This window comes from Mastigoproctus giganteus, chromosome 8, assembly GCF_048544385.1.
Source record: "Mastigoproctus giganteus isolate SK-2022 chromosome 8, ASM4854438v1, whole genome shotgun sequence".
Lineage (NCBI taxonomy): Eukaryota > Metazoa > Arthropoda > Arachnida > Uropygi > Thelyphonidae > Mastigoproctus > Mastigoproctus giganteus.
Genome location: NC_143582.1, coordinates 73118361 through 73144465, shown reverse-complemented (window position 1 = coordinate 73144465; position 26105 = coordinate 73118361). Strand labels below are relative to the sequence as shown.

General features: G+C 36.0%; 1 protein-coding gene across 2 annotated transcripts in view; it reads right to left on the bottom strand.

Moving 5' to 3' along the window:
• Nucleotides 1–4926: 4926 nt before the first annotated feature.
• The window catches only part of TBC1D5 (TBC1 domain family member 5), a 416292-nt gene continuing 395113 nt past the window's right edge, over nt 4927–26105 (bottom strand). For both annotated transcript variants that reach the window (XM_090379490.1, XM_090379491.1), the window contains exon 21: nt 4927–6101. In XM_090379490.1, the coding sequence (XP_090235616.1) occupies nt 6073–6101 (29 nt within the window). In that variant the 3' untranslated portion in view covers nt 4927–6072. The remainder of the gene's footprint in view (nt 6102–26105) is intronic.

The window sequence follows — 26105 nt, the reverse complement described above, 5'->3', positions numbered from 1 at the left end:
GGTCCAAAAAAACTTTGTTCATTAAAAAAAAGTGGTTCTATAAAAAACAGGGAAATTACAAATACCTATTTTTTTTTTTTTTTTAAGTAAATGGCCAAAGATTACCTGTGTGCAAACAATGTTTCTGTTCTTCTCTAAATGAAAAACCTAAATTCGTTACAAATGTAATAAAAAATAAGAATATTGTCAGTGGCACATGGAATACTATACAAGATGACAAGAGAGAAACAAATAGTCCAGCAAATAAGGTGACTGAAAGTGAATTAGAAAATATAAGAAAATGTACTGCATCATTTCCAGCTTACAAAGCCATTATATAGGGAAGGAAAGAAAAACAAAAAATTTCTACCAAGTCACTTAACTTGAGAACTATATACAATTTGTACTACACACAGAGCAAACAAATCAAGTTTCTAGAAAATTTTATGAAATAGTTTCATAAAATGAAACTTGCCTTTAAAAAACCAAGACAAGACACTTGTCACTGATGTGATATATTGCAGATGAAGTTAAAAGTTATGAAGGAAATGGGAGAAAATGAAGAACAGATAAGAAGTATTAGAAAAACATCAGGAAGTCACTGACAAAGCCTATATAATGAAAAGAGAAAACAAGGAAAAAGCAAAAGAACCAGGTTTTAAATGTTATTCATTCGATCTCCAGCTGTGTCTACTTACACCATTTGTTGATTCTTCTGTAGCCTTCTACAAGAAGTAGTTATGGACATTTAATTTAACTGTAAACGACAATGCTAATGGGGACTCAATTACATATGGCATGAGGCATTAGCAAGAAGAGGAGACTGCTGTATTTACATTAATTTACAAAGTTTGCCTGCTGATGTTACACACATGAAAGTTTAAAGATGCCCTCAACATTTAATTTATTCAGCCCATTCAAAGCTTTAAACACCTTCATTAGATTACCCACAAATCCCTGGTTTTCAAACCCAGTGCCTTGAAAAACTCAAGTCTTTCCCGATAAGAATATCCCTTTGCATTTGCAACCCTAACCAATATTCTTTGTCTTCTCTGTATATATCTCCAACAGGTCCTTATCTTTATGAAAATAATATCTCCAAAGCCTGTATGCAATATTCAAGATGTGACTTAACCAGTGGTGCACAAACTCTGGTCCACGAACCTACCAGGTCCGTAAAGGGTGGAAGTTGTGCTCATTATGTGCGTCACGAATAAGTTGCATAGCAAAAAAAAAAAAAGATGAACGTTCACCATCACATTAATTCTGAGAGGGGAAGTTTTAGAGACTTACTTCTGAGAAGGAGAGAAGAGAAGGATTATGGAATTTCAGAGAATTTCAAACCTGTTTGTCTCTATGCATATAGACAAACAGGCCAATAGATTTATTATTTTTTAAATTCATAATGATGATTCTGCTTAGATTGCTGACAAACTGAATACATATTTTGTATCTACATTTACATACGAGGAGTTGTTTAGGGATGGGATGCCAGAAGTTCATCAAAATCTAATAGGGAGCAAATGGATTTTGGATAACTGAGAGGAAAGTGGAAGAGAAATTGTTGAAGCTTAACATAAAAAGGCACTTGGGATAGATGGGATCTATACCATTATATTAAGGGAGGCAACAAAGGAGGTAAGCAAACCCATAGCCATAAATATGAGAGCATCTTTGGATTCAGGAGAGGTCCCTATGGACTCAAAATGTGCAAATGTAACCCCAATTCACAAAGGTAGATCAAAAGGTAACACAAGGAATTACTGACATGTTAGCATGACTTCTCTTTCACTGAACATAATCACTATTTAAAAAGGTTATGCAGGACCTTCTAGACAGGTAGTGCAATTATACTTCAATCACAGCATTGATCTACTAAGACTGCTGTACAAATTGGAGTAGTGTGGATTAAGGGCAGGTTACTGCTATGAATAAAGGGATGGTTGAGTGAAATGTGTTTATTACTGGGCACTGCTCTTTTCATTATGTATTGAGCTCTTTTCATTGCCTATATTAATCCACTGTAAATAAACAACTTTGAATCAGTTAACAGCACAACATTGCAGCTGAAGCCATGGACAGGCTGCGGCCTAGGGAGTGGCCTTCAGCATTAATGTAATTTTAAATGTACAAATTTGTATAATGTATGGACATTGCTCTTCATGGACTAATGTTATCAGTGGAGTCCCTCAGGTTTTAGTGCCGGGCCCATTGTTGTTTTCTATATTTATTAATAATATTGAAGGTATATCAGGCATAATGTAAATCAAGGTAAGCTACTGCAACAAGATCTAGAAAAATAAGGCAGATGGGTTGAGAAGTGGCAGTTGAAATTTAACATCATTGACAAATGCAAGGTACTGTATATATGGGTAGCAGTAATCTCAGATTAACATACCAACTGTGTGGTGCTACACTCAGTTGAAAATGAAAAAGAGCTGGAGTAATTGAGCAGTAAGATATGAAGTTCTCTAACCAGTACAGGGGCTGCCAGGACAGCTCATGGGGTTTTGTCAATTATATGTACGAACTTTGCTAGAAGGGATAAGGAGATGATTATTCTATAGTACAAGGCAATGGTTAAGCCACATCTTGAGCATTGAATACAGGTCTGGAGGCCTCATTTTAGGAAGGATATAGATATACTGGAATAGCCGCAGATAGGTTCAACAAGATTGGTAAAGGAAACGAAAAGTAGCCTTACCAAGAAAGGCTTCGGTTATGCAAATTACAGCATCTGGAGACTAGGCACCTGTGAGGTGAGCTGACTGAGGTGTGTAAGGAATGAGCTTTGAATGGATTGAGCAAGCTCAGTGCTGATGAAATTCTTCCTTGTTTTTAGACTATACACGAGAGGACATAAATTCAAATTGAGGAAGGATGATTGCAGGATAGATGTGCAGGTTTTTTTTCAGCAATTGGGTGGTTGATTGTTGGGACAAACTTACATCTGTTGTTGTTGAAGTGGATAGTTTGAATAAATTATTAGGAAGAACTAGACAAATTATTGGAAGGGATGGATAGGTGATGTGGGAAGGGTGTTTTATTTTATTTTATTTACTAAAATTAATTGAGTTTTTAAAAAGTCCTCAAGACAGTCAATCAGTTAAAACACTGAGTACAACTCTGAGTTCCTCACAGTGTAGATACAAGATTCAAGTTTGAATCTCATTTTCAAATAGCATCATCATGTTTTTTTTTTTTTTTTTTTTTTAAATAAAATTTATTCTAACAGCTGCAAGTTAATTTCCTTCAGTCAGAGCCACGGTATAAATAAACTCAATAATAAAACTTTGATAACCAATTTATTAAGAAACAGTAACATTCACAGAATTCAGATAGCTACCCTTGCATCCAGCATACCTCTTTAATAGTATATGAATTTGTATAATTTAAATCTGAGGATGCCATTCCCAGTGAATGAATTATTACTTTAGAAAAATTGTGAAAAATTTTACACATTAAGTTTAGTAAAACAGAAATACTGTATATGTTTTCTACAAACCTACACAATTTACTTTTTTTATATAATTTAAGTCAAATATTATTAAATGAGCTGATTTCATTAATGTAATGTAAAAATATATTTTATAAGTATTACATTTTAAAGATATTTCTGCATCATGAATGGAGATCTTTATCACACAAATTCAATTTAAACATAACAGTAATATCCAACAAAAATTTTATTAATGTTTTGAAACTTGATCTACATACCCAAGTAAAAATGGAATGTTTTTATAATATTTTATCACATTTTGCCAGTATACAAACAAATATTTGTCAAAACACATTAATATATTCACTTGATAATTTGTGCACATAATAATAAACATTAATAAATACTAAAAATGAAGCTGAATTTTCAGCATTTATCATGGGGCTTCATAAAAGATGTTATGAACTCATACTGCCTGTCAATTCTAAAGACGTTTTTTTATATATTTGCATAAATAAATACTCAATACTTTGAAATATTAATGCAAACAAGTCCATCAGTACGAGAGTAGAAACCATTTATAATATAAGTTCTTATATTACTTTTGCAGATTTGGTTAATGTATAAATTTATCTATATCACAATATTTGTCTATGCCAAAAATGATATCAGATTTCTTAAATAATCATGTCATTCTTACTATCATTAGTAGCTGAATTGATATTGTGATATGTCAGAAAATATAATGCAGTCACAAGAAAATAAAATTTATTGCATGTGAACAATGACATCAAATTCCTTAAATAAACATGGAAGTGGATTAAATAGGTGAGAAGTCAATATATAGAAAAATTTTACTGTATGCAATACATATTAATGTATTGTACAGAGTGCACAATACATTAAAACATTTAAAATATTAAATAATATTTTAAAACTGTTAAAATATTTAGTTCTATAACAATTATCTTTTTTTTTTTTTCATACTTCAAGTAAACTTATGTTGTGAATGTAAGTTATATTTATCAAAGTCAACATTATAAATGGTTTCCATTATTTATAAATACAGAGCCCAGTTGACCAAAATAGATAAGCATTAAAAAACTATACGCTCTCCATAAACAACATACATTTCCTAACAAATTGTCATGACAAATACTGAACAACAAACTTTGATAATGAGTTCTACAAAAAGGAATATTTAGATTTTTGAAACCTGACAATAAAATGTACTAATAATTAAACACTCAATATACACAACAAAACAAAAGTAATTATGACTGAACCATTTGCAGTCACAAGAATATTATCCTGTGTTTAACTCTCAGTTATAACTTTTTATTACATATATTGCACTGTACATGCAATTTCAATTTAAATATCCAGTAAAAATTAAAAAAAAAAAAAAAAAAAAAGATGATTTATTTACAATAAAATGTTTGAAAATAAATTATACATCTCAGATATATATAGCATTTCCAATATTTTCAATTAATGGAGGTGCAGCACCTTTAGAGGTTTTGAAAAATTTTACATCTCAGTAATTATTTTTATAACCTTTATAAATGAAGAATGATATGGATGACTTTGCTTACAAGATGAAACTTTTCTGACTTGTATGCAATATGACAAATATATGGCATGCAGGATGACTTTCTGTCCAAATCATTTTGCAACACCTGTATAAAATTTATGCTTTATGCTATTATCACTGTAATAATACAGCCACATTTTTGAAGAATCAAAGTACGCCATTTTTGTCACCATATTTTCATTACTGTATTGAAATGAACACTTTGAATGTATTGAAATGAACACTTTGAATACCTGAATATCTGAACTTTCTAGATACACAAAAATAAAGACAGAACTGGTGGGGAAGGAGATATAGCAAGCTTTAACCAAAGAAAAGTTCATTTTATTAAATGAAATAACTGATTATTTCTGATCATCCATAATAAATGAGGCCACTCGTACTTTCATTTATTTTTATATCATTGTAACTTTACTGCTGTAATACTTTTGTCAGACTCTTCTTGTAAAATAAATACATCTTGGCTATTACGAAATACTTTAAAATATTCCAATTAAGTTCCACAAGAAAGATTTACTGTTTTAAGAAATTATTATCATCAATATCAAGAATAAATCATTTATTTACAAACCCATTCAATTATACTGGTATTTCTGTTCAATCCACATACAAATGCAATTTTTGTTTTGGCCAGATATCTTGAAAACAAGCACCATGTTACATTTAGGAATGTCCCCTACCCCACCAAAAGCTTTGGCCAGCCTTCTGTACATTTGCACATCTTTGAGCAAATTTTTTTTATCCATATTCATTGATCACACTATCTCTACTTGGTGTTTCTTACAAATATAATTGATAAAAACTACTTTTTTAATTTACTTAAGAGTAAATGTAGTCATGATTTCTTTCTTATATTTACATTTCATCCTGTAAGTAAGGATTTTTCCACCTCATAGACCTCACCTATAATTCCACTCTCACAATACAAATAATATTTCACTATTTGTTAACTATACAAAAAGGTTTCTTCTCATTTTAATGCCAAAGTTTTGATTTTTTAAACTTTTATTAGCAGATCAGTAACCTCTTGAGTAAATCATCAGTAACCTCTTGAGTAAATCTAAGTCTTCCTTTTAGAAAATTTCTCACCTGCATATAAAACATGACAATCTTGTATTACATATCTAATATATGTATATATGTATATATTATCTATCAAATACATATACACTGAGTAGAGATTTTATTGGATACACTCCCACCACCCAAGAAATCAACCACACACATTGTCACAGACAGTATCATATGCCTCTATAAGGCTATATAAAGCAGGTTTCAGATACTGAGGAACTGTGTGTGTGTGTGCGTGCGCGTGAGTATGTGTGTGTGTGTGCACGCGTTGTGCGTGCGTGTGCGTTGTGCGCGTGTGCGTGAGTGTGTGCATGCATGTGCACGAGCTTTTCCAAATTTAGTGAAAGAGTGGGCTAGCAGTGAGATCTAAGTGATTCTGAGCATGGTATGATAGTTGGCTGCTGATATGTCAGTGCAGGTATCACAGATATTCCCCCGCTGGGATTTTCATTCATGCACAACAGCGTCTAGAGTGTACTAATAATGATAAGAATGATTTAACACTCAGAACACATTAGACAATGGCAGTTCTGTGGCTGGAGACAACCTTATTGGTCTGAAAGTCCAATGGGAGGTGTAAAGAATCATACAACTTTCTAGACAAGCAACAATTGGTGAAATTACAACATAGTACAGCAGTGCTGTGCAAAGGGATATGTGTCAAACCTTGTAACAGATGGGGTACACAGCAGCAGATGACTTCACTGGGTTCTACACTTGTCCCTTAAAAACAATTAGCTACTGGTGCACTGGGAACAAGAAACCTACTTCAGGCATTTGAGGAGTGGAAAAGGTTGTTGTTGTTATTTGGTTTTTAGGAGCATTAGCAACTAAGGCCATATTGCTCCGGGATACGCGGTGGTCATTCCCTGACCTTTCCGCACCCTCCGTATTTGGTGGTGACGGGCGAGTGGAAAAGGGTTGCCTGGTTTGAATTTTGCTTCAAGTGTTGTTCCATGTTGACAGCGGGACCAGGCTACAACAGCAGCAGAAATGCTTTTGCAGTGTACAAGGTCCCTTGATAGTGGTGGATACATGGCTGAATGCCATAGCTTACTTGTACTTCGTTGCCACCAAGGGGTGCAATCCTTTGTGCTCATAGTTTATCCATCAGGTAATGGTTAATTCCAGCAGGATAATGCGGCATATCAAAAGGCATTGATCATTTCAGAATAATCAATGCCTTTTGACAGGATCATGATGATGATGACTTTACCATACTTCATTGGCCTGCTCATGCATTGTATGCCAACCAAATCGAGCATCTGCTGAATTAGGTAGAAAAAGCTGTTTAGAGCCAGGTTCTGCTGCCATCTGATCTGCGCCAACTGAGAGGTGAGATCGAGTCTGCACAGGCTAGAATCCCTGTGGAATTCTTTTGGCACCTTACGAGGTCTATGATCTGACAAAGTGAGGTTGTTATAAGGGCTAAAAGAGGTGAAACTCACTATTGGGCCACTTTACCTAATAAACTTATCACTCAGTGTAGCAGAAGTGAAATATTAAATTTTATGCCCTGTATCCAAAAATAAATATATTTACAAATGAATATATTACTTTATATTTTTAATGTTAAATTTCCCTACAACAAGTACAGCTTCAGCAGTTATTTTAAACTAAATATGTTTTATAAGTGTGCTTGGCAAATATCCAGCTTTTTTTCATTACGTTTTGTATGGCTGTGAAAAACGATCTCTTACCATGTCTGAATGGTGAACAAAATGTTTGATACTGACATCAGCAGGCAATTTTTTTGCTCTCACTTTACTACAATTCCTTTCTTTTCTATTTAAATGTATTAATATAATTCCTGAAAGCTATGATGTAGGCACAGACTAATTAAAAGAAATAAAATAGTCCCTATAACTTTCCTTATCATAGTCCCTGCAATTTTCCTTATCATTGATTCTATAAGGTATGTGTAGGTAACCCTGATAAGATTAGCCCATTTCTGCATGAATATGCACTTCTTTTTATCCATATATTTTTTTTTTTTTTTGCAGGTGCAGTTACAGTGTGATGCATCTTTCGAAATAATAGCATAAATTCTCTCAAGTGGACTGATATTTGGCAAATCTGGGAGGTAAAGAAGGTGCCACATAAATTGGAAATTTTCTTCAATTCATCCACCCACAATCTTTCGCAGAATACAAAAATGTAGAAAGAACCTGGTCTGAAGCAGTACCAAGTATCCCAAGGACTGAGTGAACTCAGGAGGAGAGAACTCTTATGGATAATTCAGTACTATGCCATAAAAACATGCCCATATCAGATTACCACTATCTGAGACTCAGACAGAGGGCATGATACATTTTGGAGACAGTACTTTGCACCAATCTCTGCATCTGTATGCATCCAATGGTATTAAATAGTATGAAATGGAATTTCCTCTAGATACATTACCCATTTCCAGTTCTCCAACAATTGCTGTTACCATTCATGATAACACTGTAAATGGGTATGTGTGCTCCACTCAGACAGACAGACTTGCAAAATGAGAACTGTGGGTCTACACATTTTATTAGTTTTCAGTATATGGGGCTGGTTGATATGGGTGTCTGCCATCCAGCACCTACCCTTTTCATGAAATGGAGTGCTCCTTTAATAACAGTACAATATGTTCATACCATGCAATATATATCAGATGGACAGATATGTAGGAATGCTGTATGTGTGTGTAATTCAGTGTGAAAATGGGCAAGATGGAGATTTAAATGACTTTGAACTTGGCACAGAAGCTGCACTAGACATGCTGGTATGAGTTTCTTGGAAACTGCAATCCTGTGCTTTTTGTGGACTGTGTCTTGGGTGTATTCCAATAACATCCATAATATTCAACCAATGGCAATTCTGTGATCTGATACATCTTGTTGATGCAACTGCCAACAGAGGCTAACAAGACTTGTGAAAGGTAACAGAAAAGTTACAGTCAGTCAAATAACAACGAAGTTCAATAGTGGTAACCGAATAGGAATTTCAGAATGCATAGCCCATCATATCTCATCATGAATGGTGTATCACAGCTGATGACTGTCCACCTAGCAAAAAACAGGAACGTATGGTTGCAATGGGCTCCGGCCCACCAAGACTAGACAGTGGGGATTTGAAAGATGATGCCTGGTATGACAGATCCTAGTTCTGTTCTTTCATGCTAAGGGAGAACAAAACAACAGTAAATATCCATGAAACCATCCTCCAAGGTGTTAACAATGCAGACTAGAGGTGGTGTAATGGTGAGGGAGTGTTTTTATGGTGCACATTTGGTTCCCCTGATACCAGTGGAACAAAATTTGGATGCCACAGGTTATCTGGAAATTGTTTCAAACTAGGTGCATCCCTTCATGGCTGCAGTATTCATCTGCAAATAGACTCTTATAACAGGATAATGCACCATTTCACAAGGACAAATTATATATACTGGTGACAGGAACATGTTAGTGAAATCACCTACTGCCACTGCAATAGGCTGATTTCACTATCACGTTCCTGTCACCAGTACTACGTCATGTTCCTGTAACCTCCCCCAGTCATCAGAGCTCAATCCAATCGAGCAGCTATGGGATAAGGTGGAACAAGCCTTTCAGAGTAGAGATCCTCAACCACACAATTTACAGAAACTGTAGCAAGCAACTGAGTGCACAGTGATGCTGGTCCATGTGGCATACTTTTGACACCTCACTGAGTCCATAACATGATGAATCTAGGCAGTTCTGAGGGTTAAAGTGGTCATTTGGTATACAGCTCGGTATTATCTCCCTCCCTTTGTAGCATGTGTGAATCAGTGAATTTTAAACTGCCATGGTTTTCTACTGAAATTCTGTCCCCCCAATTACTTGTGGGGATTTCCCTTATGCTATCGCATTTGATGTTTGATGTTAATTCATGTGGATTTTGTGCAGCATATTATGGATATAGCTGTTACTGATAATGAGATTCTGATTTCATTTCATGCACTGTCCTTATTTTGAATTCCTATGGTGCATGTGCTTAATTGCACCTATTCAGCTTTAGATAAGGATCCCCTTCCCAAATTGGTTTCCAGAACTTCACTAAAAGTTTAAAATGGTGTGTAATGTATTTGAGTCTTGCTATATGTTTAAACAGCAATTTTGCATTGTATGGCAATCACATATTTCAATACACTTGTGATACTGCCATGGGTTTGCTTGAGTTCAGTAGTGGCTAATTTAGTCATGGAGGAAATGAAATCATGTATTTTATGTAATCCTTCTGTGATTAGAAATTTGATAGCAATAGGCACAAGTTGAAGCTTGTTATCATACTACTTGTGAGCATCACTAACTATTAGATTTGCATTTAAATTACAAATTTTCAATGTACAGGCAACCCCCCCGTATAACATGGTACTTCTACAACACGGTTTGGCTCTAACATGATTGATAAAGCGTGGCAACCCTCATACAACACTGTATTCATATGACACGGTTTCACTCTAACATGATTAGAAAGTTGGGAAAACCTCTTGGTGTTTCTTACAAATATAATTGATAAAAACTACTTTTTTAATTTACTTAAGAGTAAATGTAGTCATGATTTCTTTCTTATATTTACATTTCATAAGACAGTATTTTTGAGCATTTGTGTTGGGAAAATTCTGCTATTATGTGTTGGATGTAATTTTTCAACATTTCCATTCTTTATTGTGAATTCCTGCTTTTGGCTCGCTAATTGTTATGCAAAAAAAAAAAAGGGAAATCCCCGTGTGCTTGTTGAACTTGTGGAATGGTTTAAATTTCAAAGTTTTATTACTATTGAATAACGTGCCAGGCCATCCAAATGTTGAAGCAATGTTCCTACCATCTATTACAACTTCTTTAATTAGATCAAAGCATTATATCTACCTTTGAAACTCATTACATCAGAAAATTGTTACAATGGATTTTGGAAAAAAAAAAAAAAAAGATTCTGAATTGAATTGGTGGGAACTCAAAGTGATTAGCATTAGTTGAGGCATATGATGCAAGAAAGCAAGCTTATATAAACATCAGCCAAAAAAATAAAATAAAATAATGAAATAAAACCTTCCCATTTCACCCATCCATTCACTCCAAATGTTGTCAAGTTCAGCCTTAAATTTATTTAAGCTATCAATTTCCACAACAACAGATGGAAATCTGTTCCAGCAATCAGCTACCCACTGGCTAAAGGCAAACTTCCACACATCTATTGTACAACTGTCTTTCCTCAATTTGAATTTATGCCCCTTCATGTTCTTAATCTGAGCAAGCAGAAGTATCCCATCAGCATTGAGCCTGCTTAAACCATTCAAGGCTGAATGATGATTAGGTGTTTAGCCAGTAAAATAATATCTTTAATACAAATAGATACTGAATATCTTTAATTACAAATAGATACTGTAGCTTTCGAGACAAATCATGTGTCTTCAACAGAAAATGGAAACTTTAGAGATAAAATTATTCTAATGGACACAGTTGTGTGTGTGTGTGTGTGTGTGTGTGTGTATGCAGTGAGGTGTGTGAGGGCACGAGGTAGGTTATTCAATCATTAAACTGGTGTTTATTGTTGCTGCATGGACGTGAGTAGTTTTTCTCCAGCGCTTGTCTAAACCTAAAACGGTTGTCTCTAAGATAGGGTGTAAGGTAGGGTGTTATGCAAAAAAAAAAGGGGAAATCCCCGTGTGCTTGTTGCTTGTCATGCCTTTGCAGCAGTTCATGGCTCTCGAATTACACAATATATTGAGTGACTCTAACCAGAGGCGGTGGCGAAAGTGTCGGGAGTGATCAATTATTTCATAGTCCCGCTTGGGATTGAGGTCATGGTGGGTGGACCAGAAGTGTTCTGCGATTGCAGACTGGTCGGTCTCAGCAAGGCGAATCGCTCTGTCGTGTTCTGCAAGGCGGTCTTGAAGACGTCTCAAAGTCTCTCCTATGTAGCAGCTGTCACAGTCTTTGCGGGCTATGCAGTATATTACACTGCTGTGTAAGAGATGGGTGACTGGGGTCTTTACATTGGAAACTAGAGAACGTAAGTTTCTACCAGGCAACTGCACGCATTTTATGCGGTATTCTCTGAGGATTTTTTAGATCCGGCCTGACATGCCTGGATAGTAGGGAATGTAGGCAGTAGGTACATTGTTCTGAGTGGTGATGATTAGGTGTGTTTAGGCAGTAAAATAATATCTTTAATACAAATAGATACTGAATATCTTTAATTACAAATAGATACTGTAGCTTTCGAGACAAATCGTGTCTCTTCTTCAACAGAAAATGGAAACTTTAGAGATGAAATTATTCTAACAAACACAGTTGTGCGTGCAGTGAGGCATGCGATAGAATGATTTCATCTCTAAAGTTTCCATTTTCTGTTGAAGAAGAGACACGATTTGTCTCGAAAGCTACAGTATCTATTTGTAATTAAAGATATTCAGTATCTATTTGTATTAAAGATATTATTTTACTGGCTAAACACCTAATCATCATTCATCCTATGGATTCCAGTACAACAGGCCCATTTATCCTCACCATTCAAGGCCTTATACACCTCAATCAGATCACCTTGCGGGTGCCTAGTCTCCAGATGCTGCAGCTTGCAGAACTTAAGCAGCTCTTGGTAAGAGCACCCCCTTTGTTCCTCTCACCAATCTTGTTGCCGTTCTCTGTACTTGTTCTAGCAACTCTACATCCTTCCTAAAATGAGGCCTCCAGACCTATATGCACTACTCAAGATGTGGTCTAACCTTGCCTTATACAAGAGGATAATCACCTCCTTGTTTCTGCTAGCAAAGTTCCTATATATCATTGACAAAATTCCATGACCTGCTCTGGCAGTTCGTCTGCACTGCTCAGAGAACTTCATACCTGACTGCACAATTACCCCCAGGTCTTTTTCATTCTTTTTCATTCTGACTGAGTGTAGTACCACACAGTTGGTACATTTCTCTTGGTTTACTGCTACCAATATGAAGTACTTTGCATTTGTCGAGGCGTGAAAACATTTTTCATTTGTAGACTGTATCGGAATCATATCTTTATCGCTCAAATAACTAAAATGGTCAATGTTAAATGTTTGTTGGAAAAATGTATGGCCAGAGTCAGTTCATTCAGAAAATATGGTTGAACCGGCAGAAAACGGAATCGGTGCAAGAGTAGAACTTGCTAAGTCAGTAGGAGGGGAAGGTTTTGATGATATGACTACTGAAGCCCTCAGGGGTAGCACAGTTGGTAGAATCCCCACCTTCCCTATACCGGATAGAAAAGACCTAAGTTTGAATCCTGTCGATGATGGGAGGAATTTTTATGGGTCTTTTTCACAACGTGGCTGAGTTAGTTGGTCTCAGGGGAGGGTAACATGGTTTTTTCTCCCGAAAACTCTGGTTGTTCGTCCAGCAAAATAGAAAATCAACCTCAGAACACACAATTTATAGACAATATACACAGAGCAAAGGAGCCCAAAGTCCAAAAGGGAGCTTCAAAAATGCTTAGTTCAGTACCATAATATTTACAAAGATCTCTCAAGCAAAAGCAAACAAACCCAGATTAATGATTTTTTAAAGATAGCAGAAGATACATGAAATCAAGAATGGTGTACTTTTGTTAGCATTTTGTTTATGAAATGGTGTACTTTTGTTAGCTCTGGAATGTAACCCCTTTTTTGTACTGGTTCATAGTCTCAAGCAGAAGATACACAAAATCTAGAATGGTGTATTTTTGTTAACATTTTGTTTATGAAATGGTGTATTTTTGTCTGCTCTTGGAATGTAACCCCTTTTAGTACTAGTTTTTAGTCACAGTTTCGCACTACACAAGATTTTATAGGAACGTAACTACCATGTTATACGAGGGTTTGTTTGGTTTTTTAAGGAGCATTAGCAACTAAGGCCATATTGCTCCGGGAATATGCGGTGGTCATTCCCTGACCTTTCCGCATCCTCCGCATTTGGTGGTGACGGGCTCGAACCCCGGTTTAATCAAGAAGCGTGTGCTACGCACTGCTGCTCCTTCCCACCTGGCTACGGGCGTCTCCGTAGCCAGGTGGGAAGGAGCAGCAGTGCGTAGCACACGCTTCTTGATTAGACCGGGGTTCGAGCCCGTCACCACCAAATACGGAGGATGCGGAAAGGTCAAGGGAATGACCACCGCATATTCCCGGAGCAATATGGCCTTAGTTGCTAATGCTCCTAAAAACCAAATAACAACAACAACCTGGCTACGGAGACGCCCTATACGAGGGTTACCTGTAGCTTTATCATCAATCATAACTTTGCTAGAATATGAAAAACTCTGTTCTGACTGCAATACTAGGAGAGAGAGAAAGTGCAATTCACAATCCTAAAACCTGATGCTGATTAATTCTTTTATGTTCCACTTTGCTTTCACTCTCTAATTAGTAAAGCCTCGCCCTATTCATCAGTGGATTGACTTCAATATTTTCTGATAAAAACAGCTAATTTTGAGAAATCTCTTAAACTTCTACATATATTATAGTTTTACCTGTTGGTGAGTTGCAAATAATAAAAATATTCCAGTGAGTGATCCATCCTGTTATTTCCTTTCTCATAATATCACTCCTTGTTTCAATGTGACCTTTGGGTATCAAACAGGAATAGAATATTTTCTTTTTCAGGTAATTACATAAATTACCTTAAAAGAAAATTATGTAGCAGCTTTCATTTCACTATTAAATAAATATATATAATTTATTTAGTTATTATAATATCTACACACGTATAATATGCAATACGTAGTGAGATCTAGTACCTGATAAATTCTTCTATTTCAGTAGTGAAGTCTGTATGAACATGTTCTTTCAAACCAAAAAAAAGCACAGGTGATTAACCTTTGCAGAATGCTTGTGGGTAACTATATTTTTGACACTTGAAGGATTAGATTGAATTGGGAAGTAAGGTCAAATTTAGCATTTAATATCCAGCTTTCACAGTTGATGGCAGTTCAGTGTTGTCTTAAATATGAGAATTACACCAGTAGGATGAATTATTCCATCTTTCTTGATAACTATTCTTTTAGTATATATTACATTTTGATTTGTTTCTTGAACAATTTCATTCTTGGAAACATTAAGAAGATCCCACTGTTGGAGAACCATTGTGAGAATTCCACTGAATGTCAATATTGTTAACAGTTTTTCTGAGTGTCTCTCTCTGCCATGTAATCTCAGCTACGAGAACTTATTCCATTAATTAAGAATATGATGAGAGTTATTATATCTGATAACTTTTGTTTTAAAAATAATAAAAATATATTATTTCTAATAGTAATTAGTAAACAACAATTAGTAAAACATAATAGCAGAAGTTTAAAATTTATTTCTTGTGAGAAATAAATTTAGCCTTAGCTTGAAAAAAAAAAAAAGGAGTGGGGCTTATAAGAACTTTATTTTAAAATAAGGACAAAAAAATGAAGAAACATAAATAAAACAGCAAGAAAAATAAGGAACATCTTGGAACCCAGCAACTGGTTCCAACTATTGTTGAGGGTTAAGAATAGAGAGGTAACAATAAATTTATTGTTACCTCTCTATTTACTTATTGCTACTATAAGCAACTATTTACATGTCCACTAGCTAACTAAATTATATACAAGATTTGATCATAACGTTTGATGAATGATCTTATAATTCTTGAACATCTACTAGTAGCCAAAAGATTGTGAGCATTGTTTACAATGACCTCTTTTGAGCATGCACACACACCAGGTTTTAACTTGTTGTTACATGCCAATTTAGCAGAAAGTAGCTTAGAGTAAACACTTGTTTTTCTTATTTGTAAACATCATATTTTATATGATTAAAGAGGCCTGTGCGCTCTGGATTCATTATCAAAACTAAAATTACTGTAGCACAGAGCGAAAATGGATACAAAAATAGATTGTGACAAGTTTAATAATAGGAAATATACATATATTAGATTAGATACATACAAACCAAAAGCTTTCAGTTGTTTTGTCAACCTTCCTCAGTTAAACTGACAGTTAAGAATGGAGCATGTGGGCGTGTACTGCCAATCTTGTACGTGAAGTGCATGATTAATTGTTGGATGTTGAAGCCTGTGGCTGTGATGCATGCGGATGTTGCCAGCGTTTGTCAATAGTCAGGATTGACAAACGCTGGCAACGTCCGCATGCATCACAGCCAGCATTTGTCAATAGTCAGGATTGCTGTTTTGATGATAGAGTGGACTTGACATCCACTGTTCCTGTTGACTGAGGTATTAGAGGGTCGTGCATTTACAAATGTACCAGATCCCATTACCTTTTGGTGTCGCTACATGGACGATGTGTTCGTGGTTATCCCCAGAAATTCAGGTGACCGAATCTTAGACCACCTCAATTCTCTGTTGCCTTTCATAAAATTCACCATCGAGCTAGAGTCAGACAATACCATACCATTATTAGACACCCTTGTCCGGCACGAGGGCACTTGCTTGAAGACAACTGTCCATCATAAACCAATGTGTACTGACCAATTTACCAACTTCCGGTCAGCACATGTGCATAGCCATCTTCTTGCCACTGCATGAACCTTGCTAACTCATGCCTGGACACACTCTAGCTCTGTAAATGGGAGGCACACCGAAATTGCTAAAGTCAAAGCGGATCTTACGAGGTGTGGCTATCCCATCAATACCCCTGACAGGTGTGACCTACAGACACATGGCTATTAGCAACCAACAGAAACATCCAAGGTAATGACTCAGCCGCGAGCACCTTTATCCCATACTACCCAAACCTATCACAACAGGTTTGTAGAGTCTTAAAATCACATGGGATAAAATGTGTACAACTCCCAGGCAGAAAATTACGATCCCTCATCTCTAAGGTAAAAACACCGGTCCCCACCTTACTACAAAGCGGATTGGTCTACTGCATCTCTTGCCGTGACTGCACTAGCTGCTACATTGGGGAAACTGGAAGACGACTCGAAAAACGCCTTTCCGAACACAAAAGAGCAATCCGCTTAGCGGATGTAGAGCACTCAGCTATTGCCGAACACGTTTGGGCAACCCACCATGACATTGATCCACACCGCGAAGTCATGATTGTGGATAAGTCCCGCCACTATCAATGACGCACCTGGTTGGAGTCGTTGAACATCAAATGCTCCAATACCTCATTCAACAGGAACAGTGGATGTCAAGTCCACCAACAGCAATCCTGACTATTGACAAATTTTGGCAACGTCTGCATGCATCACAGCCACAGGCTTCAACATCCAACAATTAATCACGCACTTCACATACAAGACTGGCAGTACACGCCCTCATGCTCCATTCTTAACTGTCAGTTTAACTGAGGAAGGTTGACAAAAACAACCAAAAGCTTTTTGTTTGTATGTATCTAATCTAATATATACATATTTCCTATTATTAAATTTTTCACAATCTATTTTTGTATCCGTTTTCGCTCTGTGCTACAGTAATTTTAGTTTTGATCATATTTTATTGTAAATTTGGAAAGCCAGCCATGGAAACACATGAAATGCTCAAAGGTTTTGTAAGGAAAATTTGAAGATGAGGAAGCAGTTGCTTGTCAACCTCTCAAAACAATCAAAATATCAATGAAGTTTGCACCATTAGTCAACTGGATTGATGACTGATCAATCAAGAAATTTAGAGGAGATATCTCATCTGGTTCAGTTCAGGCTATCATGAATGAGCCTCATGCCAAGGATCTGGGCATGAGGTGAGTGAGCACCAAGTCTGTTTCACACATTCTCACTTGATATCAGAGACGGCATTGAGTCCTCATTTCAATTTAGTTGTTCAAAAAAGCTGTAGTGGAGCCTGCATGTTTAATAAATATTATAACAGGTTATGAGCCTTGGGTGTAGCTCAGATACTAAGGTTCAAAGCTCCCAATGGAAAACAATGTTGTTACTAATGCCAAAAAAGACAAGGCAGTCAAAATCACACGTAAAAGCCATGCTGACTACATTTTTTGATGAGGAGATAGTTATCAGAATTCATTCCACAAGGTGTCACTGTTAATGCAGCTCACTGTAAATGACCCAAAAAATAAAAAAATAATAAAAAATAAATTTAAAAAAATAGTTGGCTTCTTTGCCACGACAAGGAAACATGTTGTGCTGTACCCTTAAATACATGGTTTGGAAGCATGTGACTTTTGGCAATTCCCAAAATTAAATCAGGGCATGAAAAAAAAAAATGACTTTAGTTGATTCAAGAAATCAAATCAAACATAATAGACTGTCTAAAAGCATTCGCAGAAGAAGAGTTCAAATTTATCATTGAATAAAATCAATTTTTTGATCAAATCATGCATGCCCTGTTTGAAACCAGAAGGATACAGATTTTAGTATACTTTATGCAGCATTTGATTTCAGTGATTAGATTACATTAAAGGTAAATAAAATACTTATGTTTATAAATGAAAGTTTTACTTCCATATGCTGCTTGGCTGTTCACTTAAACAATATAGATTATTAGCAGTTTGGCTAAGTTTGTAATAAAGACCACCCACCCATCCATCTCATGAGAAGCCAGTAAGCTTCAAAACAGCTCATCAGGTGGTATCTCAGATTTTTAAATATATAGTGGAATCACTTATTCTGGTAACTTGACCTTAAACGAGTCTCTCCATGATTGAAATTGAGTGCAAATGCTCTTCTAATAACTAAATGCCATCCCCACACACACACACACACACACACACACTGTTCCTGATTGTTGCAATCAGAATGCCATGAAGTTATATAATCCATCATAAACGAAGACCAGCCCTGGAATTCCACCACAGGTCCATATTCAATAGCTGCATGGCAGATGGATTATAGATAACATCTCTATATTCTGTAGCCTCAATTAAAATGGCACGCCTGCACATGCCATTTTAAATGACACACATACACACCAAAACTAATTCTTCCATTTTTTTTATTGCTTGTCTGATGTTGCATACAAAATGTAATGAAAATTTAAATGTTACTGCCTGTACCCTGCATATTTCAACACTGCAAACCAGGTGTCAGGCCTGTAATAGTATGTGATATCAATTTCACTATGAAGCAGCGATGTGTTATTGAGTTTCTAAATGCAGAGAACACCACAGACATTGAGATTCACCAATCTTTGAAGATTGTTTATGGGGACATGACAGTTCATGTGAGCATAGTTACATGGACATTAGGCATGCCATTGGTGGTAGCAGTTTGAAGAGTATGTCGAGATCAGGCATCCTCACACTAGCAACTGTGAGAAATTAGTATTAGCATTAGTAGAGGCACAGAAAGCAAGCATTAGCCAAAAAAAAAAAAAAAAAACCACCCTTCCCATTTCACTGACCATTCATTCCAAATGTTTGTCTAGTTCTGCCTTGAATTTATTTAAACTATCAACTTCCAAAACAACAGATGGAAGTTTGTTCCAGCAATCAACTACCTGCTGGCTAAAGGAAAAACAACTGTCTTTCCCCTATTTCAGTTTATGCCCCATCAGGTTCGTAATCTGAGCAAGAGGAAGAATCCCATCAGCATTAAGCCTGCTCAATCCATTCAAGGCCTTATACACCTCAATCAGATTGCCTTGCAGGTGCCTAGTCTCCAGAAGCTGCAATTTGCAGAACTTAAGCCTTTCTTCATAAGAGCACTCCTTTGTTCCCTTTACCAGTCCTGTTGCCCTTCTCTGTACTTGTTCTAGCAACTATACATCCTTCCTAAAATGAGGCTTTCAGATCTGTACGCAGTACTCAAGGTGTCCGTGAAGAGAGACACAGTGAATAAAATGATTCATAAAGACTGACACATTAAGACTTGTGTGTAAGAGTGGGAATAAGCTTTAATAACCTATCACAAGTTGCAGAGTGCTGGTTTGTGCTGATCTTCTAGAGAAATATGAGATTAGGTGATGGTTTTCTTGGGAGCATCATTACAAAGATGAGACATGGATATAATACTGTGAACTGGAGTCAAAGTGGCAGTAAACAGAACGGTGACATAAGAATTTGCCAACAAAGAAGAAATTCGAGGCTTAACCATCTGCTGGAAAAATCATGTTACATTTTGTTAATTTCTTGGAATGGGGATACACATCAACAGTGAAGATATGAATTGCAAGAGCGAGGCAGGGCAGAAAGGAAAATTTCTCCTTCAGCATGATAATATTAGATCCTATACCAGCATCTTGACAAGGGAGACAGACCCCTTGTGGAATTTAGGCAGACTATTCTGTCACACTCCTCATACAGTCCCAACTTTGCACCATCATTTTCACCTTGTTTGACTTTATGAAGCCTGGCTTTAAGGGGGAAATACTGTGTTGATGATAATGATGTCCTTCTGGCCATCAAATAGGTTCTTGGAGGCAACGAAACCACAACTTTTATGAATTGTGGTTTGGTTGCTGCAAGCATGCTCCAGTTGAGTAGTGGAAAAAATGTATATGAAATGGCAGTGAATATGCAGATATGCCAATTTACATGTTATATTTGGGGAGTAGGTGTGTGTTATAGGCCTAATGACTCAAATGAATACAATGAACAATTGTACAGAGAAATAGAGTGGGCTAGTAAATCAGAATGTCTTATAATGGGGAATTTTAACTTTCCAGATATTGACTGGAACTTGTGGATTGGTCACTCGCACACTAGCAAGACTTTTGTAGATTTATTGGATGACTGTTTTCTACAGCAACATGTTCGAGAGGCAACCAGAGGGCGTAATATTCTTGATCTGATTATCAGCAGTGATTATTCATGCTTTAAGAATTTGCAGATAAAGTTACCACTGGGTGACAGTGATCACAACGTACTGATGTGGGAATTACTTAAAGATGTAACTACCATCAAGGCTAAAGGGAAAGGCTTTTGCTTTTGTAAAGGTGACTACAGAGGTCTCAGACAGTTTTTAAATTCTGTACAGTGGGATCAACTGATGATATTACCAATGTTGAATTCTAAATGGAAAGCCTTCAGGGACTTAATTTTGGAAGCTACTAGGCTTTTCATTCCAACTAAGAAATACGGTTCAAGGTTTAGGCCTAAATGGATGTCAGATGAATTAATGAGGCTCGCAGCAGAGAAGAAGAAGAATGTATGGGATGCATATAAAATCAGGTGACATAGAAGCCTATGGCAGGTATAAACTAGTCTGTAATCCAGTCACAAAGGTGGTTAGGCAGGTGAAGGCAAATCTTTGGCAAGGATGCAAAGAAAAAAAGAAAAACAGCAGAGAGTTCTTTACTTATGTAAACTCTAGAAGAAAAGGGATGAATCAGATTGGACCACTTAACATAGATGGGTTGACTATTGATGATCATGCTCAGGTAGCTGATAAACTGAATGAGTACTTTGCATCTACATTCACACATGAAAAGTCATTCAATGAGGGGAGTGCCAGAAGTTTATCATATGTGTAAACTACAACTATTTTGTAGGCAGTTGTTATTGTTTGGTTTTGAATGCATCATATTGGTATTCATACTGATATACCACCTGATGATTATGCATCATCTAATATTGACTTAGACCATATTGAAGAATTGTTTATTAGCCTGTACAAGTGTGTGTGTATGTTTGTGGGCTGATCTGCATCTTGTGCATGCTAAAAAAAAACTGGAATAGCTGATGGAGGAGTCATTACGCCCTCCTAAGATTGGCCAACTACAGTCCAACTGAAGAGGACTTCAGAAATTTTGCCAGTTGACAATGAGAATCAAGCCTAGACCTCTTCAAACAAGTGAAAAGTGGTAAAATTGTTTTATTGTCCCGGAGGATGTTTTGAAGACTCTTACTAAGGCTACCTCAACTGCAGCTCTTTGAATGCAATTAGTTTTACACCGATGGATTAGATATATGCAAATTAAAATAATCTTATGATTTTTCCAGTTGACAATGAGAATCAAACCTAGACCTCTTCAAACAAGTGAAAAGTGGTAAAATTGTTTTATTGTCTTGGAGGATGTTTTGAAGACTCTTACTACCTCAACTACCTCATTTAATCCATCGGTTTTACACCGATGGATTAAATATATGCAAATTAAAATAATCTTATGATAAAATCTGTTCATTATATTAAAGGAAATTTAGGAGCTAAAAGAAATATTTTTATTTATAAATAAATATATATCTGTTATACCTCTTCTGTTATACACTTTCTATATATATATATATATACCTTAATTTTATGGTAAGTTCCTGAGGGTAGTTTATTTTAAAAAAATGAAGAGTAGCATGCACAGTAAGCAGTAATTTGCAGTATAACATAACCATGTATACTCTATTGAGTATATGCCATATCATACAGTTTCACATTTTGAGCAGTATGAATCATGGAAGGGAGCCAAATTAGTTTCATCCAGAGGATAATGGCTTCTTTTTGTGTGGTAACTAATGACAGCTATATAGCAAGTCCTGTAAAATTTATACATGATTTTAGTCTATTAAAGAGATTATATTTTTTAGAAAAGTATCAGTAACTCCACTTTTAACTGCAGCATAATTTTATCCCAGAATCTAGTTTTCATATTAGGAAAGAGTGAAAAACTGAAAATAATAAACATTATCAGAAGAGTATTTAGTTTAGTTTTAATTTACATATGTACATATCTGCACTTTTTAGCATCATATGCTTGAAATTTAACCTACCACCAGAAGTTCAGTGTGGTAATAATAACTTAAAGTTCATTCTCATGATGTTTGACATGATTCACTTACAGAAAAGACATTATAGTGTGGATTAGCTCATCACAGTTATCAATTTCCATATGTAACAGAAGATATAAACATCCTAATATTAGTATAAAATCATTTCATAAAAACAAATAATCTATTCTCAACTTTAGTTATCTCAGCAATATGCTTTGGTCGTACTTCCCATTGCAGATAACCTAAAATTAGACATAATGTATTAAAATATAAAGAACCTTATCAAGAATATAATGACACCTAGTTTTATTTTTAAAAATCAAGTACACATTATCTGAGCACTATTTTTTTGTTGTTGGGATCACTTAATGATACTTGACTAATATAGAACGAGTGATCAAGTGGCTCTACACCTAATATTGAAATAATTAGTTCAAAGTTCTTTTGAAATGTGTATTATGTATCTGCATGTTTCTGATGCACACACATGAAATTAGAGGTCACTCATAATAATACTTTTTTTCCTTGTAGGTGAACAACTAACTGAAAGAATACTACCTCTGTAAGAAATGGAGAAAACTGAGATTAGACATGTTATCAAATATTTCGTGAAAAAGAACTGGATTCTGACTGATATTCACAAAGATTCCCACCATATTTACAGATCTGGCCCTCAGTGGCTCATCTCTTCCCACATCTAGAGAAATATCGTTAAGACAAGAAATTTGTAGATTTGTGATTTTGCTGTGGTGAATGCTATGGATGCTTGGTTGGATAGCCAACCACAAGAGTGTTTTTTTGTCAGGAATTAAACCCTTGGCACATCGTTCGGAAAAGTATATAAACATCCTAATATTAGTATAGTATTAGTAATGGCCGCATGGTGCAGGAAAGCCTATGGCTTATGCTGCACCAGCCAAAAAAAAATCCGAACAAAACAATGATAAAAACAAAAAAAAAATTAAATAAATAATAATAATTAATAAAAAAAAAAGGAAATTAAACCTATCATCCTATGCGCTTCCCTTACCCGAAAGTACTATCCAGATGACCTTTGAATTTCCCCAAACTGTCGGCCTCTACCACCCATGAAGGCAACTTATTCCAGTAATTTATAACTCGCTGGCTAAAATAAAACTTCCTGCAGTCCAATCTAAACATTTCCCCCCGTAACTTGAATTTATGTCCCCTAGTTCTAGCATCATTTATAATCTTGAAAATTTTGTCCTCATTCATTTTACTGATGCCTCTCAGAGCCTTAAACAACTCAATCAAATCTCCTCTAAGGTGTCTAGTTTCCAAACTCTCAACCCACATATTCGAAGTCTTTCTTCATAAGGACGCCCTTTTGCCGATCTCACCAGGCGAGTTACCCGTCTTTGCACCCTTTCAAGAAGCTCGATGTCTTTCTTTAGGTGCGGTCTCCATACTTGAACACAGTATTCCAAGTGTGGTCTAACATAAGCCTTATATAATGGGATTATCACATCCTTATCTCTACTTGCAAAAGTTCGATAGATCACCGATAGGGCACCATGGGCCTTCCTTGCAACCTGTTTACAATGCTCAGAGAATTTCATGTCTGACCGTATCGTAACACCCAAGTCCCTTTCCTCCAGTACTGGGTTTAGTTGAACTCCACCAAGTGAATAAGTTATTTTGGGATTACTATTTCCCAGGTGTAATACCTTACACTTTGTTGGATTAAAGCATAGCTGCCATTTTTCTGACCATTCCTGAAGTCTATCTAGGTCTCTCTGAAGAAGCTGAGCTTGACAGTGATCATTAACTACTCTACCAATTTTAACATCATCTGCAAATTTAGACATCACGCCCTCTATCCCTTCATCAATGTCGTTTATGAAAATTAAAAACAACAGTGGTCCTAATACTGATCCTTGGGGAACCCCACTTCTTACATCAACCCAATCTGAGGAATAGCCATTTATCACAAACCTCTGCCTCCTGCCCTGAAGCCATCCTTCTATCCATCTAAGGATTTTCCCAGTGATTCCAACCTGTTCCATGGCTCATGTGGGACTGAGTCAAAAGCTTTGCTGAAATCTAAATAAACAATTTCGAAATTATTCCCTAAATCCAGCTCGTGAGTGACCCTTTCGAAATAGCGAACCAGATTTGTTAAACATGATTTTCCCTTTACAAAACCATGCTGAGTATCCTTGAGAATTTCAATTCGATCCAAATGATATAAAATCACTTCATAAAAACAAATAATCTATTCTCAACTTTAGTTATCTCAGCAACATGCTTTGGTGACACTTCCCATCTCAGATTTCTCTTCCAATGTACTTCACATTGCAAATAACCTAAAATTAGATATAATGTATCTAATTTTATGTTATCTTCTGGAAACTTTGCTGAAAAATAAAAATACTTTCACTGTTGTCATCCTATTATTTCCACTTAACAGGTAGAGCAACTTGATCATCCCCTCATAGAGTACAAGAAAGTTCTCGGGGATCAAAATCCAGCCAAGTTTCTGGTCAGTCTTGTAAAATATTCCACTGAATAGTTTAGTGCAAATACTTGGGTAGTTGTTTATTTTGGGGGTTCTTTCTCACATCAACTAATTTGATCACAGTGTACCAGTTTAAATGGTACTAGATATGAATTCTATTTGTGTATTTATTATGATGCAGCATAAGCCTCAGGCTTCCTTGCACCATACGGCTAATAATAATAATAATGTCAGTATAGGGGTGGGTGTGTGTGTGTGTGTGTGCGTGCGTGTGTGAAGGGTCAATTTGCATGTTATGTGGGCTGAAACAACCAGCCCACATAACATGCAATTATCTGCTATCGCTCAAGCAAAAAAATTCATCTCCTTCTGCCTAAGATCAGTTAAATATACCCTTAACTAAAGATGCTTTTAAGGATTCTTCCAGCCTCCAACAGGATTGAAAACTGGCCCTCTCAAAATAAGCAAGTGGTGAACTTACTATACTGTCAGAGGACTAATGCAGGTGGATATTGTGAAATCGCAGTGTCTTTTCCTGACTTGGGCAAGGATACTCACAGTACTCAGTGGAAATTTCAATATTTATAAAATAGCTCAAGTTATTTGGAACTAGTTGGATAGTGAAAAGCACAGGATTACCTCATTCTTTAGTATTTTTTTGGCATGCAGAATTTAAATTGTTGATAAAAAATAAAGGATTTTTATTACTTGAACTAACAGAAAGATCCATCTGAATGGAGAGAAAAAAAAAACAAAAAAAACAAAACAGTTTCAAGATTACCATATGCTGACCATAATCGGTGAGGTTCAGCAGAAAGCTCACACACATGTTGATCAGTATATAACGGTGATAAAGTAGTTTATGCTAATGCTATGGACAAATTTTCAAGTGACTCTCGGACTGCTGTTCTATCTGTTTTGGTATACTGTTAATGGTTTTATGTAAAG